The sequence below is a fragment of the Molothrus ater genome, chromosome 13 (genome assembly GCF_012460135.2).
Source record: "Molothrus ater isolate BHLD 08-10-18 breed brown headed cowbird chromosome 13, BPBGC_Mater_1.1, whole genome shotgun sequence".
Classification (NCBI taxonomy): Eukaryota; Metazoa; Chordata; class Aves; order Passeriformes; family Icteridae; genus Molothrus; species Molothrus ater.
Genome location: NC_050490.2, coordinates 2,247,608 through 2,270,653, shown reverse-complemented (window position 1 = coordinate 2,270,653; position 23,046 = coordinate 2,247,608). Strand labels below are relative to the sequence as shown.

Genomic DNA, 23,046 nt, shown 5'->3' with positions numbered 1-23,046 from the left:
GTGCCTTGCCTAATTTTGGGGTGGTTTTGGCCATGTAGTTCAAAAAGGATATAAATCACCCTCCTCCTAAATCCTGCTGCACCCTTTCCAAGGCAAAAGCTCCCAGTGAATGACTGTTGGTAACTCAAGGTACCTCCAAGTGTAGTAGTCTTGTGGTTTCTGTGCAGTCGTGACAGGAGAATATTCCTGTTGAAAATTTCTTTTCCTGGTTCATGTGCAACATGAACAAGCAACAGGAAGAAAAAGACATTAAGAATTGCTGTATTTTAAGTTTTGCTCTGCAACAGAATAGTTACATTTGAGAATCCCAAAGTACAAAGATACAATCCATAACCACCTTGCTGTATAAAGTTGACAGCCAGAATGTTTTTTCTTCTTGTCTTTTGGTATTAAGTCCAGTCCTGAAGAATTCCAAACAATTCTGAAACCCCATGACCTCAGACTTGCAATTTAGTCTTGACTGCTTGGAGTCCCAGGATCTGGGCGAGTGTGGTGGGAAGGCTTTTGAGAGAGGATGAAAGATCTCTGTTCTCTTGTGTTTCAGCAGAGAGGCAAATCATCAGTGCCTTTCCAAGGGTGAAATAGCACGGAAGCCATTTAAGATGCCGGGGTCTGGCAGAGGAGAGGTGAGTCGTGACTTGTGTATTTTCTCTTTCCATTGAAAAAGGCAAAAAATAACTTAATTGGCCAGTTTTCCCTCAAAAGCTTCAAAGGAGTGAACTCTGAAGCACAAGGGCTGCCAGACGTGGGAAGAGGGGATATGGCAGCACAGTAACGTCCACACCTTCTCTTAAAATGAAAAGCCCTGTAGGAATAATTTGTAGTAGCTCTGGATAAAAGGATCCTGCGATCCTGATGGCAAACACTGTCCAACGCCGTCTTGTCTTGGTTTGGTTTAACGTCTCCGTTTCAGTGACACCCATGATTGTCCATTTTCACCGTCCTGTCTTAGTTTTTGTTCTTCCTGGTCCTTTGCTGTTTTCACTAGACATAATACTGCATCCCCTCCATGGGGTGCAGTGGCACTCAGAGATGTCTTAAGGCTACACGGGTAGAGTCTCCTTTTTACTTTAAAACCCTTCTTTTCGTTTTGTTTTGTTTTATCCTTTGGTCAAGCAGGTGCCCAGACCGAGCCATAAAAAGAAAGCCCGCATGGCGCGGACGCGCTCCGATTTCTTGACTAGAGGTACTTTTGCTGATGGGGAGGGGGATACGGAGGAAGAGGATTACGATGGCAGTTTTGAGTTCCTTCTCTCCTCTGAGCACCCTCCTCACGCCGAGGCGGTGCCCGCAGCCCGCCTGGGGCAGGCCTGTTACAGTGACTCCGAAATGGTAATTGTGTCCAGTGTGGTGGGGGAGCCTTTCTTTGCTAACCTTAGCTGCACTGATCCCTCCACTGCTTCTTTTCCCACTCCCAAGGATGCTGGAGTAGATGGATAAATTTGGCAAACACAGCAGAAAATCATAGATTCACAGAATCACGGAATGGTTTGGATTGGAAGAGACTAAATCTCAATTCCAACCCCCTTCCACTAGACCAGGGTGCTCAGTGCTCCATCCAAGCTCTATTTCTTGCTCCTGGGTTGATTAGATATCCACCACACTTCCCAGAGTTTTCCCTGGAGCATTACAACTTGTATTGCACAATTACCTGTTTTGGGGGCTTTAACCTCATCCTCCCCTTGGAAGATTTTGATCTAAAAATGGCTTATGTACATCTGTAAAAAAACAAAGTAAATATTGTTCAAAAAGCAACAGACAACAAAATTATGTAAATCCTGTGGCTTCTTTTACTTTTGATTTTTTATGCTTAGCCACAATATCCAATGATTACTTGGTCCTCAATTATCAGAGTGATGATGGCAGACAGCAGCTCAGAAAAAGCAAAACCATGGAAATTGGGCAATGAAAACATAATGAGAGTGAAATAGTGGGTTATGAAACAAAGACGACCAAGCAAAGTGTTTTTTCCAAGCACAGTGACAAGTATCCCTTAGCAGGTCTGACATGAGCCAGTGCAGTGGAGCTTTTCCATCTCAGACTTAATCTCCCACCCACATAAGCTGCTTTTGGAAAATCACAAACTGAGAGGTTTCAGAAGTGGAAGAAGCCAACAGATTCCAACCCGCTCATAATTGTTTTCCTGAGGTAGTGGAGATGTCCCCATAGGAGTGTGGATGAACACCAGGAATCCTGTCCTGCTGTGAGAGTTTGGGTGGAGTGCTGGCTAGGGCTGCCATGTTCCTCTCCTCCAGCTGCAGTACAGGATGTGGAGCTGAGTATAAAACCAAAGAAAAGCATGAAACCAAAAGACAGAGATTTATTTTGTGCCACAGCATTGATGTGTGTCCCGCAAACATCCCGTGCGATCCTAAAAGCTGCTTTTCCAAGAAAAGCAGGTGGCCAAGGAGGGCTTTTCATGACTTTTCTTTTAGCAGCTCTTATTATAAAGGATAATTTTTCCCAGGATAATTTCCTCACTGGAAGAGGGCAGAGATTTACAAATTCCATAAATTTTTTAAGCCTGCTCTTGATAAATTTGCTGGAGGGTTGAGGCAGGAATACTGAAAAAAAAACTGATAGAAAGGCACATCTCTATGGGCTGAAATAACCTGGCTGCACCTTTATGCAAGTCCCTGATTGTAGATTGGGAAAGGGAGAATTTAATGCAGTAAAATGTACTTTTTTACATAGAATAATAGGAATATCTAGGTTGGAAAAGATCTCTAAGATTGTTGAGTCCAAACACAAACCCAGCACCACTTTGTTCACCACCAAACCATGGCCCCTCATGCCATACCTGGAGTGCCTTGCTTTGCTCCATGTACAAAGGGAATTGTAGCTGTAGGACTCATTCCCTCTGGAGTGTGAAAAGTGCTGTGCTGGTGCTTGACAAGCTCCATCTTTGGGAGCATCCTGGGTCATTGTACTCCTTGGAAGTGCTCCTTGGGACTCTGCTCACCTGGTTTAACAACTCTCACTGCATGCGAGTAGCAGTAGGTGCCACCTCTCTCCTGTCTCTGCTGTGTCCCTCCTCTCCTCTGCTCTCCAGCACTGGTTCTAACTGGTGGTCAGGACTTTCCCCCCTGGTGTGGTAAGTTCTGCTTTCTAGGCCAACACTACCCCTGACGTTGTGTGCTCCACGCTACCCTTCCTCTGTGTGTCCTGACAATGTGTCCAGTGTTTCCATCTGTATTTTGTATTGCAGGTTTGGGACCAGCCCTTTGGCTTGGGGCTTTTTTTGGGTCAGGATCATCACAAGTAGCAAAATTTAGGGACTGTTTATTGGTATTTATTAGCAGAGCCCAGTTGGGTGTTGCAGATGGCAGAGCAGCCTGTGATAAAGCTGGATGGTGCCTCTTGGGGTGTTTCTGGGTACAAACACAAAGGTACAGAGGTTGATGTCTGTGCAGACACTTGGTTGTGTCTTGTGATAGTCACATGAAGGCGAGCCTGGCAGCCACCATGTGCAGGCTGGTCCCTGTGCCAGTGAATAGCTCCTTCAGACAGCTCCTGCCTCCAGCTATGACTTCCAAAGCAGCCTCTGTCCCTGTCCTGCTCAGCAGCTGAGGCTGCTGGCTGGATGAATGAGAGATCCCATGCAGCCCCATGGAGCTGAGCATATGATGGGTCAGCAGCTGCTCTGCCTGTTCTGCCCATTTTTTTCTCAGCCATCAAGTCACTGATTGTGTACCCCAGCTGGTGAGTAGAGGCCCACTGGAATACAATGCTCCTGACCCACATTCAGGGTATTCCAGAGCACCAAACATCCACAGCATCTGCAGCTGGAGCTGAAGCCATGGGGCAGCAGTACATGAGGTGGCTGCTGCAGGTACAGTTGACTCCAAGCTTCTTTAAGGAGTAAGGACTTCCTGACAAGACCGAGATTGAAGATTTTTGGCTGATGAATAGCCAAGGATCAACCTACCTTGCAGTGAGACACAAGTGGGAGGAACAGCTCCTGGCTGTTCTGCCAGCACATGTTAACATCACTTTTGTTTGGTACCTAAGCCTGGAGAGCTTTTCCTGGAGCAGGTGCATGAATGGAAGGCCTTGGCTAGAGGACTCACACCAGAAATACCCTCTGGAAACATCCTTAGAGAGTGGGACCTGGATAATGAACCAGTTGTTTTGCTCCACCCTCGACACAAAAGCCATGAATTGACAAACATGACTCCAAGTACCTGCCACCAGCTGATCCCAAGCACTGCTGAAGACCCAGCAATGAAAGAAGATCTCTTGTCCTAAGCCGTTCAGAGGGAGCTTCAGGAAGTTTTTCCATGCAGCACACTGCCCTGCTGCCTGCTGGGATAAGTCCCTTGGCCATAGTTACCTTATGGGTGGGTGAAACACAGGTTACTCTGTCAGAGGAAAATACTTGGTCCCTTCCTCAACCAGGAGACAACTTCAGAACCCCAGTTATTGCCATTTGCCCTCATGATGCTTTGTGGTGTTCCCTAGCAGGGGATTTTCTGGTGCAGATGCTCATCTTGATATCTGAGAAGGTTTCCCATCCTTTCCCTTCAGAGTTTCCTGGCAGATAACCTCAGACAGAAGGATCTTGTGCCAAAAATGTCTTTTAGTCTTTATTTACTAAAGCTGGAAACCCAAAAGGTTGAAATTACTCAAGAACAAAACCATACTGGGGGGGCAAATATTTAACAGATCACTTTTAAAACAAGTAGTAGGTTTGGGCTGGATGGAGATCACTTTTATAGGTTTTGAATTGCTTTTATCCCAGTATCCATCCACAATTTCTGTGTGATCATCACCTAAATGTAAGAATGACAGGAACAAAATCTCTTTCATGGTTTATGCAGTTCCTGGCTTTCCCAGTGGTAATTTTGTCTTGCATGCTGCCATCTCCTGGCTGGAAGAGATGTTAGTCTGGGGGAGGGAGGGAATAAAACATGGAAAAAGAGTCAATATGGCAAATGTGACCGCCCTGCAGCCTACTTTTTATAGAATTTTATTTAAATATTTTTTACAGAAGTAAAATAATTGCTTTAAAACATAGAGCAGTCAGTTGAGACATTGAGGTGATAGGAAAGCTGCAGGAGACATTTGACCATCATCTCCCAAATCCTTTCATACATCCTTTCATACAACCTGATTCTCCACTTTTCTTATGCTGAAAGTTTCTCCTCCAGGAGTCCAGTTCCCACATCACAGCTGCAATTGGAAAATAGAACAAAATTCAGATATTTTTTAAATATGGCAAGTCTATTTCTGGGCTACTTCATGGGATCCTGTTAGGTTGGGTTACTGCAAATTCATCCCACCCTTAAAAATTACCTGAGGCCATTTTAAATGATGGCAAAGGTGGAGATATTTTCTATTAAAGCTGCAAAATTTCTTTGTTAAAGAGTTCTTTTCGGTGTGTCCTTGGCACAAAGACTTTGGGTTTTTTTGTGTAAAGTGCTCAGCAAGAGTTGGAGGAAGAACTTCTGCTGGGACAGATCCAGGTGGTTGAAGGTTCCCTTGGGGAATCACATCATTGTGGCTAACAGGACGCCCTGGGTGGAGAGCTGGAATGAAGTCTGGATGAAGATGGTGGAAGAGCTGTGCAGGCTGAGCAATAAGGACCTGTGGCTTGGTGCAAACTGATTTTCATCACCAACTCCTCAAGGAGAAAGAAGATTGGGCCTGGTTGGAGAGTTGGAGCAAGGGAAATGCCTCTCTTTCTTAGGAGTCATTAAAATATTTCTCTAGGGGCTCACCAGGACTGTAGGTTTTCAGCTGTAGGCAAAAAGAAATAAAGATGTAGGAGATAAAATACCTGATTTTTGATAGGGGAAAAAAAAATCATCTGATATCCCAAGATCTGTCTTGTTTTTAAATGCTTCATGCTTGTAATCATTACAGACCGTGCAGCGATTCACCTCCGGGGAAGGCCAGGCCAAACTGCACAAAACCATGTCCCAGGGGGAGATTGGGAAGCTGGCAGCCTCACAGAAGAGTCTGACTCCAGATGGGAGGTAGGAATCATGGCTGGAGATAGCAGACAAGTCCTCCCTGTGTCCTTTTTGCTCTCCAATGCCTTCTTGAGCCCCCCAGGCTCCTTTGGAGCTCCACCTGCAGTGGGATGAGTTACCCATCCCACCTTTTCTGCATGACCATGGGCAGGCCCAATCAGTGTGTGTGTGTGGCTCACACCACAATTAAGTGTTGGTGACATGGGTCCCACGTCCTGTCCCACACCACACAATCCCATGCATGCAATTGAAGTTTCTCTCCTTTGCTGAGGATGAGTAGCCACATTTCCCTGGTAGGAATTGCATGGATTTATCTTCTCAGGAATGTCCAGAAGATTGACGTAGTTTTGGGTAGAAAGACCTTTCCTAGTTAAGGCAGTTCCTGTTTCCATGACTTATTTCCAGGCCTCAACGAGCCAAGATGAGGTTTTGGGTGAAGGGAAAGCAGGGGGAGAAGAAGACCCCCCGGGAGAAGCTCGCTACCCAGTCTGAGCTGCTGGAGCTGTACGCAGAGCAGGAAGCCCCTGGCAGGGAGACCATTCCTGGATTGCAGCTTGGTGAAGGTACGTGGTGGGGGAACATGGGACCAGTTGTGAGGAGAGAGAAACTGGGTTGGGAAATTGGGATATGTCCATGCTGGTTCATATCTCTTAATTCATGGGTGGTGTCAAGCCAGAGCGATGGCAAGTAGGTTACAGGGTGGGATCCCTAATGGATCTCAAGGAATTCCACGTCACTAATCCTTCCAGCCACCATCTGGAATGGACAGATGTTTCCTCTCTTGAGGGAGGAAGTAACCAAAGCAGAAATGACATTTAATCTTTCTGTGAGTTCTACACCGTGCTTTTCTCCTCCACAGGTTTCTTCCAACGTCCTGTTTTAGTGTCACAATTATTTTTCATCTGCTCCTCAATCTCTTCCCCTTTTTTCATTGATCACCAGCAGAGTTGGGCCCTCATCACCTGACGCCCCCGCGGAGTCCGGAGCTGTCGGGCATCTACCGTCGGGAATTCAAGGAGAACAAGGAGCCCTCTCCCAAGGTGAAGCGCAAGCGCAGCGTCAAGATCAGCAACGTGGCTCTGGAGCCCGTGCAGTGGCAGAACGACTCCCTGCAGATCATAACCAGTGCCAGTGACCTGAAGAGCATGGATGAGTTTCTCCTGAAAAAGGTAACTCCTGCCCTCACTGCTCCATAAATCAGCACAGAGATCCAGGAGCAGACAGAGGCAACAAAGTAAAAACGATCCTGTGGGTAGCTGTAGTAATGCTAATAATTCATCTAAGGGTGCCAGGGCAGGTCTAGAGAAGTTTCTGGTTTTCATGCAGGAGAAACCACCTGGTGATCATGGTGGAGCAGCTGCTTCTTAGTGCTGCTTCATCTCACGCCAGCTCTGCTGCAGCAAAAGAGTCATGGGTGTAAAAACCCCCTTGTTTCCCCAGATGAATGAACTGGACAATGAGGATAGCAAGAAGGACACGCTGGTGGATGTCGTGTTCAAGAAAGCGCTGAAGGAATTCCGACAAAACATCTTCAGTTTTTACTCCTCAGCATTGGCAGTAAGTGACAGGATGATGGGTAGGACTTCCACCTCCAGGAGAAAGGGGATATTCTGAGGCCTCCTGGTTGTACAGGTGTTGCCAAGCCCTTCATTTCTGGTTTGCTCATCCCAAAGGATGGATGTGCTTCCTTTGTATTCAGTCCCATGATCTAAATTTGGACTAACACTTCCTCATGAGCCATCTCTCAGGATACATTGGGTGTAGATTCCTGATCTTCATTACAGCTTTGCTCCCAGCCAAAGGGGAGATGACAGAAAGTCAATTTGTCACCCAAAGTGCCTGGAAACCTTTGTGTTACCTTTACTGGTGGTGGAGATGTCTGATCCTTTTTTCCTTCTCTGTATCATATTGGAAGTTTCCCCAAGCACCTGGAAGCTGGTGAGGCTGAAATAATTGTCTGGAAAATAAAAACTCTCTAGAAAAATCTGGGCTGTATAAAAATCACTTTTTTTTTTTTTGCTTCTGTTCCCTTAAAAGATGGACGACGGGAAGAGCATCCGCTACAAGGACCTCTACGCCTTATTTGAGCAGATTCTGGAGAAGAACATGAGGCTTGAGCAGAGGGACTGGAGTGAGTCTCCAGTTAAAGTCTGGGTCAATACCTTCAAAGTCTTCCTGGATGAATATATGCACGAGTACAAACCCCTGGACTACACCGCGGGGAAGGTACTCGGCACTTTCCTAAACTCCCTTGAAGGTTTGGGAGCTCTATTTCCGTGGGGTTGTGCCTCTCTAGACACCTGGGACCCTCTGTTGTCTTCTCTGCTTTAAGCTGAGCTGAACAAGGCGAGATGTGACTCACTGGTTGTGTGTCACTGGGCTCAGCCAACCCCAGATCACACTGGGCTGCCAAGGACTAGATGTTATCCTCAGGGCAAAGCTGCAAGCAGCTGTGGATGGTTGGAAAGGCAGCTCCTGGTGCTTCTTTAGTTCTGGGGGGTTTGTTCAAACTTTGAGGGATGCTGAAAGAGATACACCCTCTTGGGTCTCCTGACCACTTCCCAAGTGATCATACACATCACCGTGGGCTGGGTTGCAGGAGAAGGGGACATGAGCAGTGGCCCAGGTCTGGGTGCTGTTCTTAGAGCAGAAAGAGCCTGCACTGTGTCACAGACCTGATCTCACCTCCTGCTCCATATTGTCTGCAAGGCTGACCACAGGATGTGAGGCTGGGCTTGGGAGATGGTGTCTATTGTACAAATATCCCATCTCCTGGCTCTTCTGCTCCAAGTCCTCTCCAGCCTCTTCTCCAGGCAGGTTTTCTTCACAGCATCATGTTTTCCTTGGGTCACTGCTGGTGGGGTCAGAGCTGGAGCAGCAGCTACTCCCAGCTCCAAGATGGAGCTTCTTCCTCTTCTCCAAGGAAGAGTTGTCCAGGGAAATTCCTAAACTGGAGTGATCCATAGGAGAGTTTTCTAGAGTGACTCTTCTGGGGCTGCAGGTGCACTGGAGGATGGGGCTGAAAGGCACTGGACAATGTCAGATATGAGCCCTTTGTACTCTTTACCTGGCAAAATTGCCCAAAAATTTAGTTAAATCTCTTTCTCTCACCAGATGCCAAAAACAGAACGAAAAAAGAGAAGGAAAAAGGAAGCAGACGTGGTGAGTTAAACCTGCACATTAAAAAATCAGTGTCCTTGGGGCCAGAATGTCAAGAGACCAGCTTGTGACACGTCCTGGGCTGAGATCTGAGCATCAGCCCTGAAAGGACATGTTAAAAAGACATTTGAGGTGGCTTTGCTTTGTTTGATCAGGGATCACTTGGGTTGGCTCTGAAAACACATCCCTCATCAGCCAAGACATAAATGTAATGTTGAGGGTTGTTAGAAAAGGACTAAGAGGAAAACAAAGTCTTGCTCCAGCTTTCTACATAAGTTTACAGTATGTGTTTTACACCTCTGGGATCAGCCATGGTGGACATTACATCTCCTGTTTTCCTAAGGGATGTGATGGTACTAGGAAGGGTGCAGGTGCAAAGCCAAAAAAGGGGCCACAGATGCATAGAAAACCTTAACATGAAGAAGTTGACCTGCCAACCTCAGTCAAAGAGTTTCCAACCTGCTTCCATGATGGTTCGGTTCCCCTACAAGATAGATGTTGGTTTGGGTTGTCTATGGGGTTGCTGGGCTGAAAAAGAAACAAAAATACCAAATAAAAGCAAGAGCTAAAGTTGAAGAGCTGTCTGTGTTCACATCTCTATTTTGCAGCAGGCTGAGCACTGGCTCCCTTTTCTCACCACCCAACCTTTATCCTCCAGGTGGAAGAGCACAATGGTCACATTTTCAAGGCAACCCAATACAGCATCCCCACATACTGTGAATATTGTTCCTCCTTGATCTGGATCATGGACAGGGCTTCTGTTTGTAAATGTAAGCACTCTTTATTTGATCCTTTTCTTGTGCTTCTATCACAGTGATGAGTTTGGGGATTTTGAAATGTGTTTACTGCTGTTTCCCGCAACCCCCTGCTCACAGAATTTTTTGTAACACCTGAAGAGATTAAGGGACAGGTCTTAGGGTTTCTGAAGTCAACTAGTAAGTCCATCCCAGCAGTCCTTCCTGACACAGTTAATGAACTTTGTGTTAAATATCCCATCAGGTTTGTGCCCATCCCATAAGGTCAGACACATTTACCTGTCATGGTAGGAAGGACAGTCAAGTCAGGTATGGAAATGTGTCCCTGGGGTGCCTGTGGGGATCCTGACCTTGGCAAACTAATTGGCTTCACCTGTTTGACCTCCAGGCATGTGAATTTTTGGGGAGATCAGGAAAATGGAGGAGGGTGATGGAAAACCTGATCCATCTCTTTTTGGAAAAACTCAAGAGATTATTAAGCTTTTCCATCATCCCTCCTCCATTTCTGTGATTAGGTTGGCAGCATCAGCCCTGGAGCATTTCAGGCCCAGTGCAGGAAGAATCCAAAGGAGGTGCCATTTCCAGTCTCTGAGGGTATCTGTGTCTGACAGCTCCCATGGGTTATAGTCTGAGTTGATCTGTCAGGAGGATGAGGGGAGGGTTTAAGGCTTCATGTATGTAAATATGGCACCTTTAATTTTAAAGGATTCATTATTTTTGTTTGAGTGGATCTAGTCCAGACTTGGCCCCTGGAAACAGCAAATGCAGCATGCTTTTGACTTGGTAGTTCTGAGAAGTGCTGCTCAATTCATATGAAGTCCTGTTTTTCCAGCAGTGTGATTTTTGGGATAATTAAACACTCCTTTTCTCTGTTGCAGTATGTAAATATGCTTGTCACAAGAAGTGCTGTCTTAAAACCACGACCAAGTGCTCCAAAAAGGTAAATGTCTCTCAATGTTTGCTTTCATTAAATACCTTGAGACAATGATCCCAAGTTTGTCTAAAAATTATTGGAGATGCAAATCTTGATAAAATTCTGGAAATAACCCTCCTTTCAGCAGGAGCTTAGACCAGAGATCCCCAGAGGTCTCTCCAACCAGAGTTTTGTAGATATTTTGGGAATTATGCGGTGATGAGTCACTGTAGATCTGCCCAGTCATGCAGCAGATGTTGCAGTGTCGTTCCCTGCCTTGTAACCACCCAGAATAAAAGGAATTTCCCTGGCTTTGTAGCTTTTAAGGATTTGGAAGTGTGGGGTTATTCTTGGAAATACAGGGTTTTTCTCTACAGTCCTTGCTTGCCACAGCTGAGCAAGGAAGGGCAGGTGGAAGATGTTCACTGCCCTCTTTAGAGGGGAATTAAATATTGTTGATTGGATTTAAGGATATGGGGAACAGGGAATGAGTGCAGCAGGTCATCCCAGCTAACAATGAATCATCCAGATTTGGTGGGGATGTTTTAAATAGCTTATTTTGTGCCCAAAAGAAGGACATAGAGTAACAATAATAATGAGTGGAAAGTTTTATCAGCTCCCTGGCAGGCTTCTCAGGGGAGAACAACCTCCATAATACACAGCCCCCAGAAAGCTGCATGAGGCCATTTTCCCAAGGAATAATCTGAATATATACACTGAAGATATGTGTGTGTGTGTGATTTGTATTCTGAATATATATTTGTATTCTGTATATATACATTTGTATTTTGAATATATAATGAACTTTTGCTGCAGTCTTTCCCTTTCTGGCACTATTTCTGCAAGAACAGGAACACCTCATTAGAGTTTGTGCTCTAAAATCTGGGAAGTTCATTGAGATGTCTGATTAATTTTTTCAGACATTCTTGGAGCCACCTTCTTTGTTGTGATTTCTCTGCACAAGGAAGTTTTTGTGCTGCATCCCAGTAAGCAAAAGACACCCATGTGTCTTCATGGGTAGCTTTGCACTGGGCAGTTAGAAGTTCTCTAGGAAGGCTCCAGTTCCTCTGTGCTTGGTGAATTTGTGGTTTTAGGGTTGTTCTCGGTGACAGGGAGCTACAAACCATCAGTCATGAGAAAGAAACAACATGGGGACCTTCCACACATCTGCTCCTAAGGTTTGCAGGATCAGTGAAAGGATGGCAGTGAGTTGGAGAAAGAAAAATGCAGGAGTGATTGTGAGGGGAGCCACTGCCTTGCTGAAGGCAGAGTTGCATCTCACCTTTAGCTAGGGCTGAGAATCTGTATCAGTATTTTATTGGATCTTTTGACTTTTCCCATCCAGAATCTCCTGTGCAGGAGGACTTTCTTCACATTTGAATTTGCCAGATACCAACTCTCCAGTGAGCGTTTGCAGCTGGCAAAAGGGCCCTTCATGACAGGTGTAGATGGGTCTTTTCATGTTCTTTTGTTGGCATCTCGTTTGTTCACTGGTATTTTGTAACTTGCAATTCTTCAAGTTGATTTAAACACCCAAGATTCAGATTTGCCTTTTCTGCTTTGTGCATCTTTGGGAGGTGAAATCATCCCTGGAGATGGTGCCAGAGGGGCAGGAGGTGGAGGAGGATCATGCCCAGCTGCTTTGACTCTGCCAGGCTGGGAATTTAACTACAGTGGGGTTGGTTAAAGAAAGAAAATCCAAACTCTCCTGTGTCACCATCATATTTTCTGAAACAATCCTCTTTGCCCAGGATTCTTCTCCTGGGAAGCTGAGAAGCCTCAGAGAAAAAGGCAAACAATATTATCTCATTTGCTTCTGTGTTTTGCTGCTTTGGAATGTGGTTGGAGAGTGTTTATCCAACATGTGAATTGTTTTAACTTAATTACCAATTACGGTCCAGCTGTGTTGAGGCTCTAACGAGAGTCACGAGTTTTTCTTTATTATCTTTTAGCCTTCTGTCTGTATCCTTTCTCTATTCTTTAGTATAGTTTTGTATAGCATTCTTTAATATAATATAGTAACATAAAATAATAAATGAGCCTTCTAAGAACATGGAGTCAGAGTCATCATTTCCTTCCTTTGTCAGGGGACTCTGAAAATACCACACTCCTGTATCTGCTGAAGGACTCTGAATAATCAGATCCAGAGCTGCACCAACCTTGCATCTCAGAGGGATTTGAGTCCCTTTTTCCCCTTTTCTGCAGCATGACCCAGAGCTCTCCCTGCAGCAGTTTGGTGTGGAGCTTGTGACAGTGTTCGCAGGGGTCTGAGGATGAGGGAAGAGACGAGGATCTAACTCCATGTTTCAGAAGGCTGATTTATTATTTTATGATATATATTATATTAAAACTATACTAAAAGAATAGAAGAAAGGATTTCATCAGAAGGCTGGCTAAGAATAGAAAAAGAAAGAATGATAAAGGCTTGTGGCTTGGACAGAGAGTCTGAGCCAGCTGACTGTGATTGGCCATTAATTAGAAACAACCACATGAGACCAATCACAGATGCACCTGTTGCATTCCACAGCAGCAGATAACCATTGGTTACATTTTGTTTCTGAGGCCTCTCAGCTTCTCAGAAGAAAAAATCTTAAAGAAAGGATTTTTCATAAAATGTGTCTGTGACAGGAGCTGTCCTGGCTGACCAGCGAGGAGCGGGCGGTGCAGAAGGATTTCAATCCCTTTTTCCCCTTTTTCCCTTTTTCTGTGCAGCACGACCCCAGAGCTCTCCCTACAGCAGTTCGGTGTGGAGCTGTCCCAGCTGACCAGCGGGGAGCAGGCAGTGCAGAAGGATTTGAGTCCCTTTTTCCCTTTTCCTGTGCAGCACAGACCAGAGCTCTCCCCATGGCAGTTCAGCCTGGAGCTGTCTTGGCTGACCAGCAAGGAGCAGATGGTGCAGAAGGATTTGAGTCCCTTTTTCCCTTTTCCTGCAGCACGACCCGGAGCTCTCCCCACGGCAGTTCGGTGTGGAGCTGTCCCGGCTGACCAGCGAGGAGCGGGCGGTGCCCCTGCTGGTGGAGAAGCTCATCAACTACATCGAGATGCACGGGCTCTACACCGAGGGCATCTACAGGAAATCAGGATCCACCAACAAGATCAAGGAGCTGCGGCAAGGCCTCGATACAGGTCAGGGGAAGGGGGAAAAGATCCAGCTTGGGGAGGAAAATCTCTGCAGCAGCAAAGTTGGATGGGAGGAAGGTGGAATTTTTCAGCATTCCTGACTCTGGGCTGTGCAAGGAATGATTTCACATTGGCAGCCACAACTCAGGTCACCAACTCACGGGGTTTTTGGGAGCAATCCATGGAAAAAAGCCATTCTAATTGGGGGAAAGTGCTGCCTTATTTACACCCTAGCAATCATCAGTGAGAAAAGAAATCCTTGTCCCACCTGAAGTTATTTGCCCTGGAAAATTTATTTCTCTCTAATTTTACCATGTGGAGCTGAAATCATGTGCTGGATTTGTTGCCATTAAAGGCACGTAAACAGATTTTATTTTAGAATACTTTATGATAGAGCAGTTTGGGTTGGAAGGGACCTTTAAAGGTCACCTTGTCCAGCCTTGGGCTTCATATTGATCATTGTCTCTTGTTCTTTTCCTTCTTGCTTCATCTGGTGCCAAACCCAGACATCGATAACGTGAATTTAGACGACTACAACATCCACGTCATTGCCAGCGTGTTCAAGCAGTGGCTCCGAGATCTGCCCAACCCCCTCATGACCTTTGAGCTCTACGAGGAGTTCCTGCGGGTGATGGGTGAGGAGCTTCCCTCACTATCCCATTCCCTTGGGAGAGGGAAATGGTGGCCACTCTGAGTGCCAAACTTTTCATTCACTCTTCGGGGCCAAACCAGCTGGTTTTGCCAAATTGTGTTTACCTGGTTTCAAAGTCTGATTTTTCAGTTATAAAGGGTTTTTTATGCAAAATCTCAGGCATTTTGGTCTCATTTTGGTGGCTTTTGCATCATGGTTCAGCTAATTTCAGCCCCAAAGTTCTGTCTCTTAAGTAGTAAAATGAAGTGTTAAGAAGTACCATTTTAAATAAGAGGAAGAAGTAGAAGCTGCCCCTAAATGCTGGTGGTTTCTCCACAGGCCTCCAGGAGAGGAAGGAGACAGTGCGTGGGGTGTACTCGGTCATTGACCAGCTCTCCCGCACCCACCTCAGCACCCTGGAGCGCCTCATCTTCCACCTGGTCAGGTATGCTGGGCCTGGGCACCTTCAGGCAAGGGCAGCATGGTCAGGCATCCTTCCCACCACAACATCTGAGGCTTTGCATCCCCCCTGTCTCCCAGGGGGTGGCCATGGAGCTGTGTCTCTGGTCACTTGTGGTTCCTACAGCCCTGAGGTGCTCTCGCCACTGCAGGGACATGTTTTTGGGTGGAAAGGGCTGGTTGTTGCCTTGGGAATATCTGGGATTTCTTGAGGATTGTCTTTCTTCCTCAAAGCAAGATTACACAATAGAAATATCATCTCCTCTCTTCAGCCATGACCATGTGCAAGAGGTGCAGTGGAGGTGCCTCCACCTCTGACTTCTCTCTTAATCCCTGTTTTTTCAGGATTGCCCTCCAAGAAGAGACCAACCGCATGTCAGCCAATGCCTTGGCCATTGTGTTTGCTCCCTGCATCCTCCGCTGCCCTGACACCACAGACCCTCTACAGAGTGTTCAGGACATCAGCAAAACCACCACGTAAGAGCCTGGGGCTGGGTGAGCCAGCTCCACCACCACATCACCATTCACATCTTGGTAACCCCTAGGATGGTCAAACGGCTCAGAAATTGAGAGCTTTGGCAAGGGGCAAACACATAGTAATTTATGCATCTAAATGCAAATAAATGCATCTGCATGAAGATATTTCAAATCTTCTCAATCCCCAAGAAGTTGTTAAATGAGGATTTTGAAGTGATGGAGGATCCCCAAGAGTGGATAAGCTTTTGTTCCTGCCTGGCAGGAAAAGGTGGAGCTTGTGCTGACATGGTTTTATAGTTAATGCAGTTCATTTTTGGCAAGTAGATCTTGATTGATAATTGATTTTGGCTTTTTTACTGAAAGAGGTGAGTTGTTTGGTCTGCAGCAATAGTGATATTAATAGACTTAGATTTATTTATGGTGTTTGCCGTAAGTGAAAAGGTTCTACAGAGAGAAAGTGAAGTACTTGCCCAGATTCGGTTTGGCTTATACTAAATAGATGTTAAAATAGATACTGGAGTTAATTACAATAATGAAAACCCTCCAGTGAAGGGCTAGGCTTCTGAAAGGGGTGGTTTTACCTCCAGTAAGTATTAAAATTGTTGAAGACCAGAACATGTTTAAATACCCAGCTGGCAGGAACATCTGTCCTTTAACAGGATTTCATTGGAGCTTCTCCCTCACACTTCAGCTCCAGCACATCCTCACATTTTAGTACAAGGAAAGGACTGTGTTTTTCCCCAAACACCCTCCTGACAACATTAAACAATCAGCTCAGTTGCACAAGCTGCTGCAGAGTTACTGTGTGCAAGTGGGTTGGAATCAGCCTGCCTTCTCCAGATTTGTGTTCCACCACTCCCTCTTCCAAGGGGGGTAGATTTCTCTGGTGGGATCCTTGGCCATCTAATATCTGTGGGCTGTTCCTCAATCCATCCCTAGCCTGTGATCAGTCTTTTTAGTGAATTCTCACCACCCTCTGGCTTCTAGCTGGAGCTTTCTCCTCCGTGCTCTTCCATCAGGGCAGATCTTCCAAATAATCCTTTCCTTTCCATAATAAAATGAGAGGATGTGCTGCAACTAAGGGAGAAGCTACCACAAAATCCTGTTGAAGGATAAGCCAAGACAGAGCAGCTCAGATCAAATGGCTTCCTCCTCCCATTTTGTCTTCTTTTGGGTTTTTCCTCCCTTAGTTGCGTGGAGTTAATTGTCATTGAGCAGATGAACAAGTACAAGGCTCGGCTCAAAGACATCAACAGCCTGGAGTTTGCTGAGAACAAAGCCAAGAGCCGCCTCTCCTTGATCCGCAGATCTATGGTGAGATGCCAGAGCCCTCTCTGTCCTCTCCTGTCCTCTCCTTGCCCCTGAAGCCACCCTACCTTATCTTCTCCTGCTTATCCCAGCCTCCCAAACCTCTCGCAAACTCCCACACCATCTCCACCAGGACAGGGACCCTCAGCCCCGTGGTGGCTCCTCAGCTTTGCAGGGAGTCATGCCAAAGCAGGAGGAGGTGGGAACAGTCCATGGAAACATTGTCGCTCCTGCTCAGATGTTCCTGATCAGCATTTCCACCTTCATTTGAGCTTGTGTGGTCCTGAGTTGAGTCAAGCCTTTCAGTGACCAGCTCAACATCACCCCATGGGTGACATGGGCCGTTGTTTTTCGTGCTCAGTGACATTATCTGAACCCAAAATGAGTTGCCCAAAGGCTCTCCCTGCTCCTGCACTGCCTTTTTGGGAGCCTCAAACCCATCTCATTGAGCTTCCATGCTTGCAGGGGGCTGGCAGGCTGTGGATGCACCTGTGCTTGGCTTGTTGGGCTGCGGGAGAGGGACGGACCTGCTGCAGCACTGTCAGCACAGGCTTGGGCTGAGGAGCCAAGCAGCCCCCTCTGCTTGGACCTGCCCCCTGTGATGCTCAGGGACACGTTGCTTCTGCTTTTTGGGGATGAAATCCAAGCAGGGGCTGCCCAAGATTGAGTAGCTGGTGCTGCAGAGCTGCCCCACTCATCTCAGTTAACCGAGAAAACCTGGAACTGAGCAAAGCGGGTTTTTGGAGGGGCGGCGGCATGTGCACTCTAACCTTCTGCTTTCCTTTTCATCTCCTCTCCAATCCAGAAGCCCGTACTAATTGCAGTTAGATTTATGAGCATAACCCGCAGTTCAATCCCGGTATGTATCACGGCAGTGCCGCGTCCCTCGTTGTGTGTCACCGTCGCTCATTCCAGCTCTGTCCCACCGGCCATTGTCCCACCGTGACCTGTCCGGCCCCGCCGCTCCTCGGAGCCGCCGTTCCTCCAGCAGGTCCCCCCAGCACAGGAGTTTGGGGCTGGCACTCGGCCATCCCTGCACGCAGCTCCTCAGAAATACGCTTCCCACCTCTTTTCCCTTCCTCCTTACTTTAATTTTCTATTTTATTTCCTTTTTCCATCCTGTGCTTCCCTCTTTTTTACTTTGCTTGACTCATCCCTTCCCTTCCCACCTCGATTTCTCCTCGCTCAGGATGCGCTTCAGCATCAAGTTGCTTTCACAGCGCTGCTGTTTCTGAAGATGGTGAATAAAACCCTCAGCTTGGATGCCTTGGAGACCATGAGGCATCCAAAGGTCTCCTCCACCTCGTGGAGGAGGAGCACCAGCACCCTGAACACAAGGTCAGGACACCCAGGTTTGAATGAGGAGGAGTCCAGCAAGTCCTGTATTCCCCAACTCCATCCCAGCTTGAGTTTGAGTTCTGTGAGATTGTGACAGGCAAGAAAAGCACCTGCAGGATTTTGGGAATGCTCATAGGGCTGTTTCCTTTCCTAACAGGCTCAGTCCATGATGAAAGTTCCCTCAGGTTCCCCCCATTCTTCCACATCCATGAGTGTCAGGAGGTGGAGAAGAGCAAAATTTGAGCTCTGCTCCCCTGAGCACAGCATTTCTCAGGGGCTTAACTCCACGAGGCAGTGGGATCTTTGGGATCTTGGGGCTTTTGGCTAATAGGATTCAGGGAGCTGTGCTTCAGCTCAGGAGCCCACGTGAAAAGTGTCATCAGAAGAACACCGGGGCACAGGAGAGGCTTTGCTGACAAAGAAAGATCTCTGAGATGTGACGTTAAAAGATGAAAGGGCTAAAACTGAGAAAATCTGGCTTTTAAAGAGAAAAAGGGAGGATCCCTTATCCTGAAAATCTGCTCTGAGCACATGGGTTGTCAGGAAGACCCAGGGATGCTACAGTTGTGGGGGTTAAATAGGGGAAGCAAAACTGAGCTGCACCAGGCTCTTCAAACCCAAGGAGATGCAGGTGCTGCCTGGGTGATGGTTGTCAGGGGAGGGCAGGGTGATGGACATCTCCTAGTCATGGTCATGTCAGGATCTGGAATGTAGAAGATGAGAAGTCTGGTCATGATAACGGTTAAGATAAAAGCTGTTTAATATCTGCCATGTCACTCATCTCCAAGAATCCTCCATTTTTTTTCTGCTCCATGGAGCAGATCTGTAGAGCTGGTCCCCAGAAGGTTAAAACAGTTGCATATATATCTCTCCACCACCACCACCATTTGCATCCTTTTTTGTTTTCAGTTTCAGTATTTAAAAAATTAGATCGTTCTTCAGAGCTGCATTAGATCAGAGTGAGTTCAACTGTGGGCACAGAGATCCACGCTGATTGTCTTACAATGGACCACTGGAGGTGGTCCTGGTTCTGGAGCTCCTGTAGATGAGACATGGCATGGAATGGACAACATAATTAGGTGGGAGTTCCTGTTTGCTGAAGGGGTCAGTGAGACCCTTGTGAAGCTCAGGAAATACCAAGGGTGGACGAGGGAAGGATGTGAGACTTGATCCAAGGATAAAACGGGTTTTATCAGGTGCCCTGAAATCAAAGTCTCGATGATGCTCCCACCCAAAGCCACCATCAAGCTTCCCATCGTGCAGGCTGTGGGCTTTGTGGGAACCCAGCCTGCAGCTAGCTGGGCTTGCTTGGACCTGGACCAAGTTGCACTTGGTCCATCAGCATCATCCTCACCACTGTCTTCCTCACCACCTCCATCTCCAGCCCCTCCAATGTGTTGAGTCCTTCTGGTACTTCTCCCAGCCTGAGGTTTTGGAGGGCCGGGGTGCATCCAGCGGCGGCACACTGAGGACCAATGCCTGGGGCCTTCTTCTTCACTCCTTGGGAGAGCAGTGTGGTTGGCACCTGAGTGTTTGCCACATCCCCTCGGCTGTGGTGGTGACACCTTTGTCTCTCTTCAGGGCAAAGGACGCGTGCGGCGCGGCGCCTTCCCCAGCCCCGCGTCCCCCGTCACCGGCCGCTTGCCCTCGGTGACAGACGTCCCTGAGGAGACCCTGAGCAGCGAGGAGGCCATGGAGATGGAAGTGACAGAGCAGCAGCAGGTGGCCATGCAGCAGGAGGAGAAGGTGCTGACTGAGCAGATCGAGAGCCTGCAGAAGGAAAAGTGAGTCTGGCTGAGGGTTCAAGCCATGTCCCCAGCCTCTGGATGTTGCTTGATGTCATGTGGTTGATGACTGGAGGCCTCCACCCCTCCATGATCTCTCAGTGCATGTGCATCCCTTTCTCCTCTCCACCTTTTTGGTCCCGTTGGTTGAATGGGGCTGGGTTGGCCTTGCAGGGAGGAGCTGACATTTGAGATGCTGACACTGGAGCCCCGCGCCTCCGACGATGAAACCCTCGAGTCCGAAGCCTCCATTGGCACAGCTGACAGCTCCGAAAATTTGAACTTTGACTCCGAAGGAGCCATCTCCGATCGCTCGGGTAAATCCAGGTGTTCTTGGGTTTATGATGCAGTGGTTTGAGTTGGAAGGGACCTTCAAAGGCCATGGGCAGGGACACCTTCCACCATGTTTTTCAGTTGCTTTGGGAAGGGTTACTTGAGATTTTCAAGTTTATTTAAAGTCGACAGTTTAAATGTATGCAGTGAGGGGGGTTAAGTGTTCAAGCACGTGGCCCTGCTGGGGATGGGAGCAGGGTGGGATTGGTGGGGAGGTGAGTGTTCTTCCAGCACTGCCACATCATCCGGGGTGATGCTGCCCCCACCGAGATGCTGGGAATGTTGTCCTGGCTTCAATGGCACGTGTCCCCAGGGAGCGGGCGGTTGGATACTGGGTGCTGTGTGGGTGCTGACCATCTGTGGTCCTCCTGCCCCTGCAGAGAGAAGTGTAGCACTTACCTCCCTGCGCCCTGCCAAGGCTGAGGGGCCGAGCCGGCTGCGACGGCACCCCAGGATGCGGCTGGACCCGGCGGAGCCAACCGACACCCCCATCTCCTCCTCCTCCTCCTCCTCCCAATCATCCACCTCCTGCTTGCCCCACCTGCCCCGGAAGCGCTTCCAGATGTACTCCAAATCTCCTTTCTACCGAGCAGGGGGACACCATGGCGAGGCCCCCGAAAGCCGGGCGAGCCCCGAGGGCCTGCCGGGGCCTCTCCATTATCCCGAGGACCGGCCGCAGTTCACCACGCGCGGGACCTTCAACCCAGAGAAGGGCAAACAGAAACTGAAGAGTGTGAAATCTTCCCCCCCAAAAACCAAAGAGCCCCCGGATGGGGGGCCTGGAGGGGGACGCAAGAGGAACCCTGAGGCCGATTGCGCCGCCGCCCAACCCCTTGTCCTCCTGGGGAGCAACGAGTTCATGGTCTGAGATGTTCCACCCTGGAGCCGTGTCCATGCTGGGGCATCCTCTCCATTGGCAGTGCTCTGATGGCTTCCTCGTTAACGCCAGGAGATGAATTCTTAATTAAAAAGCCCGGGAGGGGACGGTTTTAATGGTGGCCTTAATGATTTGGGGGAGTTGAGACCTTCGGGTGGCCGGGGGGTGGCCGGGGATGGGAGGCAGTGACCGGCTCCTGGCCCTTCCCCCGGAGCATCCCACACCTCGGAGCATCCAAATCCTTGTGCCGAATCACCCTCGCTGCTGGCAGGAGCAAGCCCAGCCTCCAAATGCCACGGGAGCATCCCGAGCTGGCTGCACTGCAGCCCAGCCCTCCGCGCTTTAACCACCTCATCCACGCCAACGCCACGTGCATGGAAAAGTGTTAAAACCTGCCAAAAATCACCTTTTCCCTTTGGTTTTTTATTTTTTATTGAGACCTAACCGTCTTTCCTTTTTTTTTTTTTTTTGTCTTTTCGAGATCATCAGTATTAAAAAATAATAATAATTAATAATAATCGAGGACTACTTGAAGCGATATTTGTTTATATGCTGGTTCCTGAAGTTTTGTGTAAATATATATTTTTTTAATTTTTTTTTATATATTTTTCCCCAGACAGAATTTCTTTTTCTTTTTTTTTTAATTATTATTATTATTGTTATTATTATTTTTGGGCGGGAGAGGAGGGGAGCAATTGGCTGAGCCATCCTTGGTGTCACCACTGGTGTCACTGGCCATCACTCAATAAAACATGGAGTTTTATTCTCAGCAGGAAATCCCTGGAGGTGTAATTATACCATCATAACCCATCATAGGACTAATTAATGATGCTAGTTACTGACTCAGCTTCTCAGCTTGTAATCCCTCCCCAGTCTCATCATCATCCTCAGTGGCACCTGGAGAAGCTCCAGGTACCAGAAAACCTCTGGAAAGGCAAAATCAGGAGCCCCAGGGCAATAATTAGATTTACAAAGGCTGGATCTGTCCTCCTAGGTGGGCTGGGCTGGGGCTTATCCTTTCCTGAAATGCCACCAAAAATGGGGGAAATAGCAAAAAATTGAGTTTTCCTGAGTGTTTTGTCTTTTCCCGGCATGACTGGATTTGGCTGAGCTGCTCCTCAGTCCCCTCTCCCCCTGCCCTTTCCAGGGATGGTTTATTTATTGGGGTAATTTTTTATTTGATATTTGAAATTTGACTTTTTTTCATGTTATCTTTAATTTTTTTCCAACGGGGGAAGTGACAGATGCTGCAGGGAGAGTGGGAACAGCATCGGCCTCGGCGCTGCATCCTGGGAGTGGAGCAAGACCAAGTCAATCACCCCCATCCATGGGGAAAATGGGATTTTCCCAGTCCCAGAGGGGAAAACTGGGTTTGGGGATGGACACGGATGCACTGGGAAGGCAGCTGGTGACCACAACAGTGGAAACTCCTGGGGAGCCATCCCAAATTCTCGGGGAGCTGGGATTGCTGGGAGCATCCGAGTGCTTGGTGCCAAACCAGCCTTCTGAGCCTCTTGAGCTAAAAACCCCAGAATTGTCCTTAAAATGGCCCCAGGGGAGGAGATCCTGGGCATGAGTGAAGGGTCCAGCCTCGTCCTCAGGTTTCTCATCCCTGTGGGATGAGAGCAGGGATGTCACATCTGACTGGGGCAAATATATACACATAAATACATATATATATATATATATATATACACATATACACACACACATTTACATGTGTGTGTATTTATATATGTGTATATGTGTGTGTGTGTATATATATGTATATGTATCTCATTTCTTTCGGGATATATTTATTTTCCTTATATATATTTAATCTCTATATAAGGAAAATATATTTAAGTGATATTTATATATATATAAAGAACATATATAATAATGTATATTCTATATATAAAGAAAATATGCACACAA

At 47.4% G+C, this 23,046-nt stretch overlaps 1 protein-coding gene across 6 annotated transcripts in view; it reads left to right on the top strand.

Annotated features, from left to right (window-relative positions):
* Positions 1–23,046, top strand: part of MYO9A (myosin IXA) — a 176,379-nt gene extending 153,333 nt beyond the window's left edge. The window contains exons 26-44 of one of the 6 annotated variants that reach the window (XM_036390037.2): positions 548–626; positions 1,120–1,332; positions 5,866–5,978; positions 6,381–6,538; positions 6,918–7,144; positions 7,416–7,532; positions 8,013–8,201; positions 9,090–9,137; positions 9,793–9,904; positions 10,768–10,829; positions 13,736–13,928; positions 14,429–14,557; positions 14,893–14,998; positions 15,358–15,489; positions 16,680–16,803; positions 17,603–17,656; positions 19,717–19,919; positions 20,094–20,236; positions 20,633–23,046. In XM_036390037.2, the coding sequence (XP_036245930.1) occupies positions 548–626; positions 1,120–1,332; positions 5,866–5,978; positions 6,381–6,538; positions 6,918–7,144; positions 7,416–7,532; positions 8,013–8,201; positions 9,090–9,137; positions 9,793–9,904; positions 10,768–10,829; positions 13,736–13,928; positions 14,429–14,557; positions 14,893–14,998; positions 15,358–15,489; positions 16,680–16,803; positions 17,603–17,656; positions 19,717–19,919; positions 20,094–20,236; positions 20,633–21,120 (2,890 nt within the window). In that variant the 3' untranslated portion in view covers positions 21,121–23,046. Of the gene's footprint in view, positions 1–544; positions 627–1,119; positions 1,333–5,865; positions 5,979–6,380; positions 6,539–6,917; positions 7,145–7,415; positions 7,533–8,012; positions 8,202–9,089; positions 9,138–9,792; positions 9,905–10,767; positions 10,830–13,735; positions 13,929–14,428; positions 14,558–14,892; positions 14,999–15,357; positions 15,490–16,679; positions 16,804–17,602; positions 17,657–19,716; positions 19,920–20,093; positions 20,237–20,632 lie in introns of all 6 variants that reach the window. The other 5 variants (XM_036390036.2, XM_036390035.2, XM_036390040.2 and 2 more) reach the window with 5 other exon arrangements.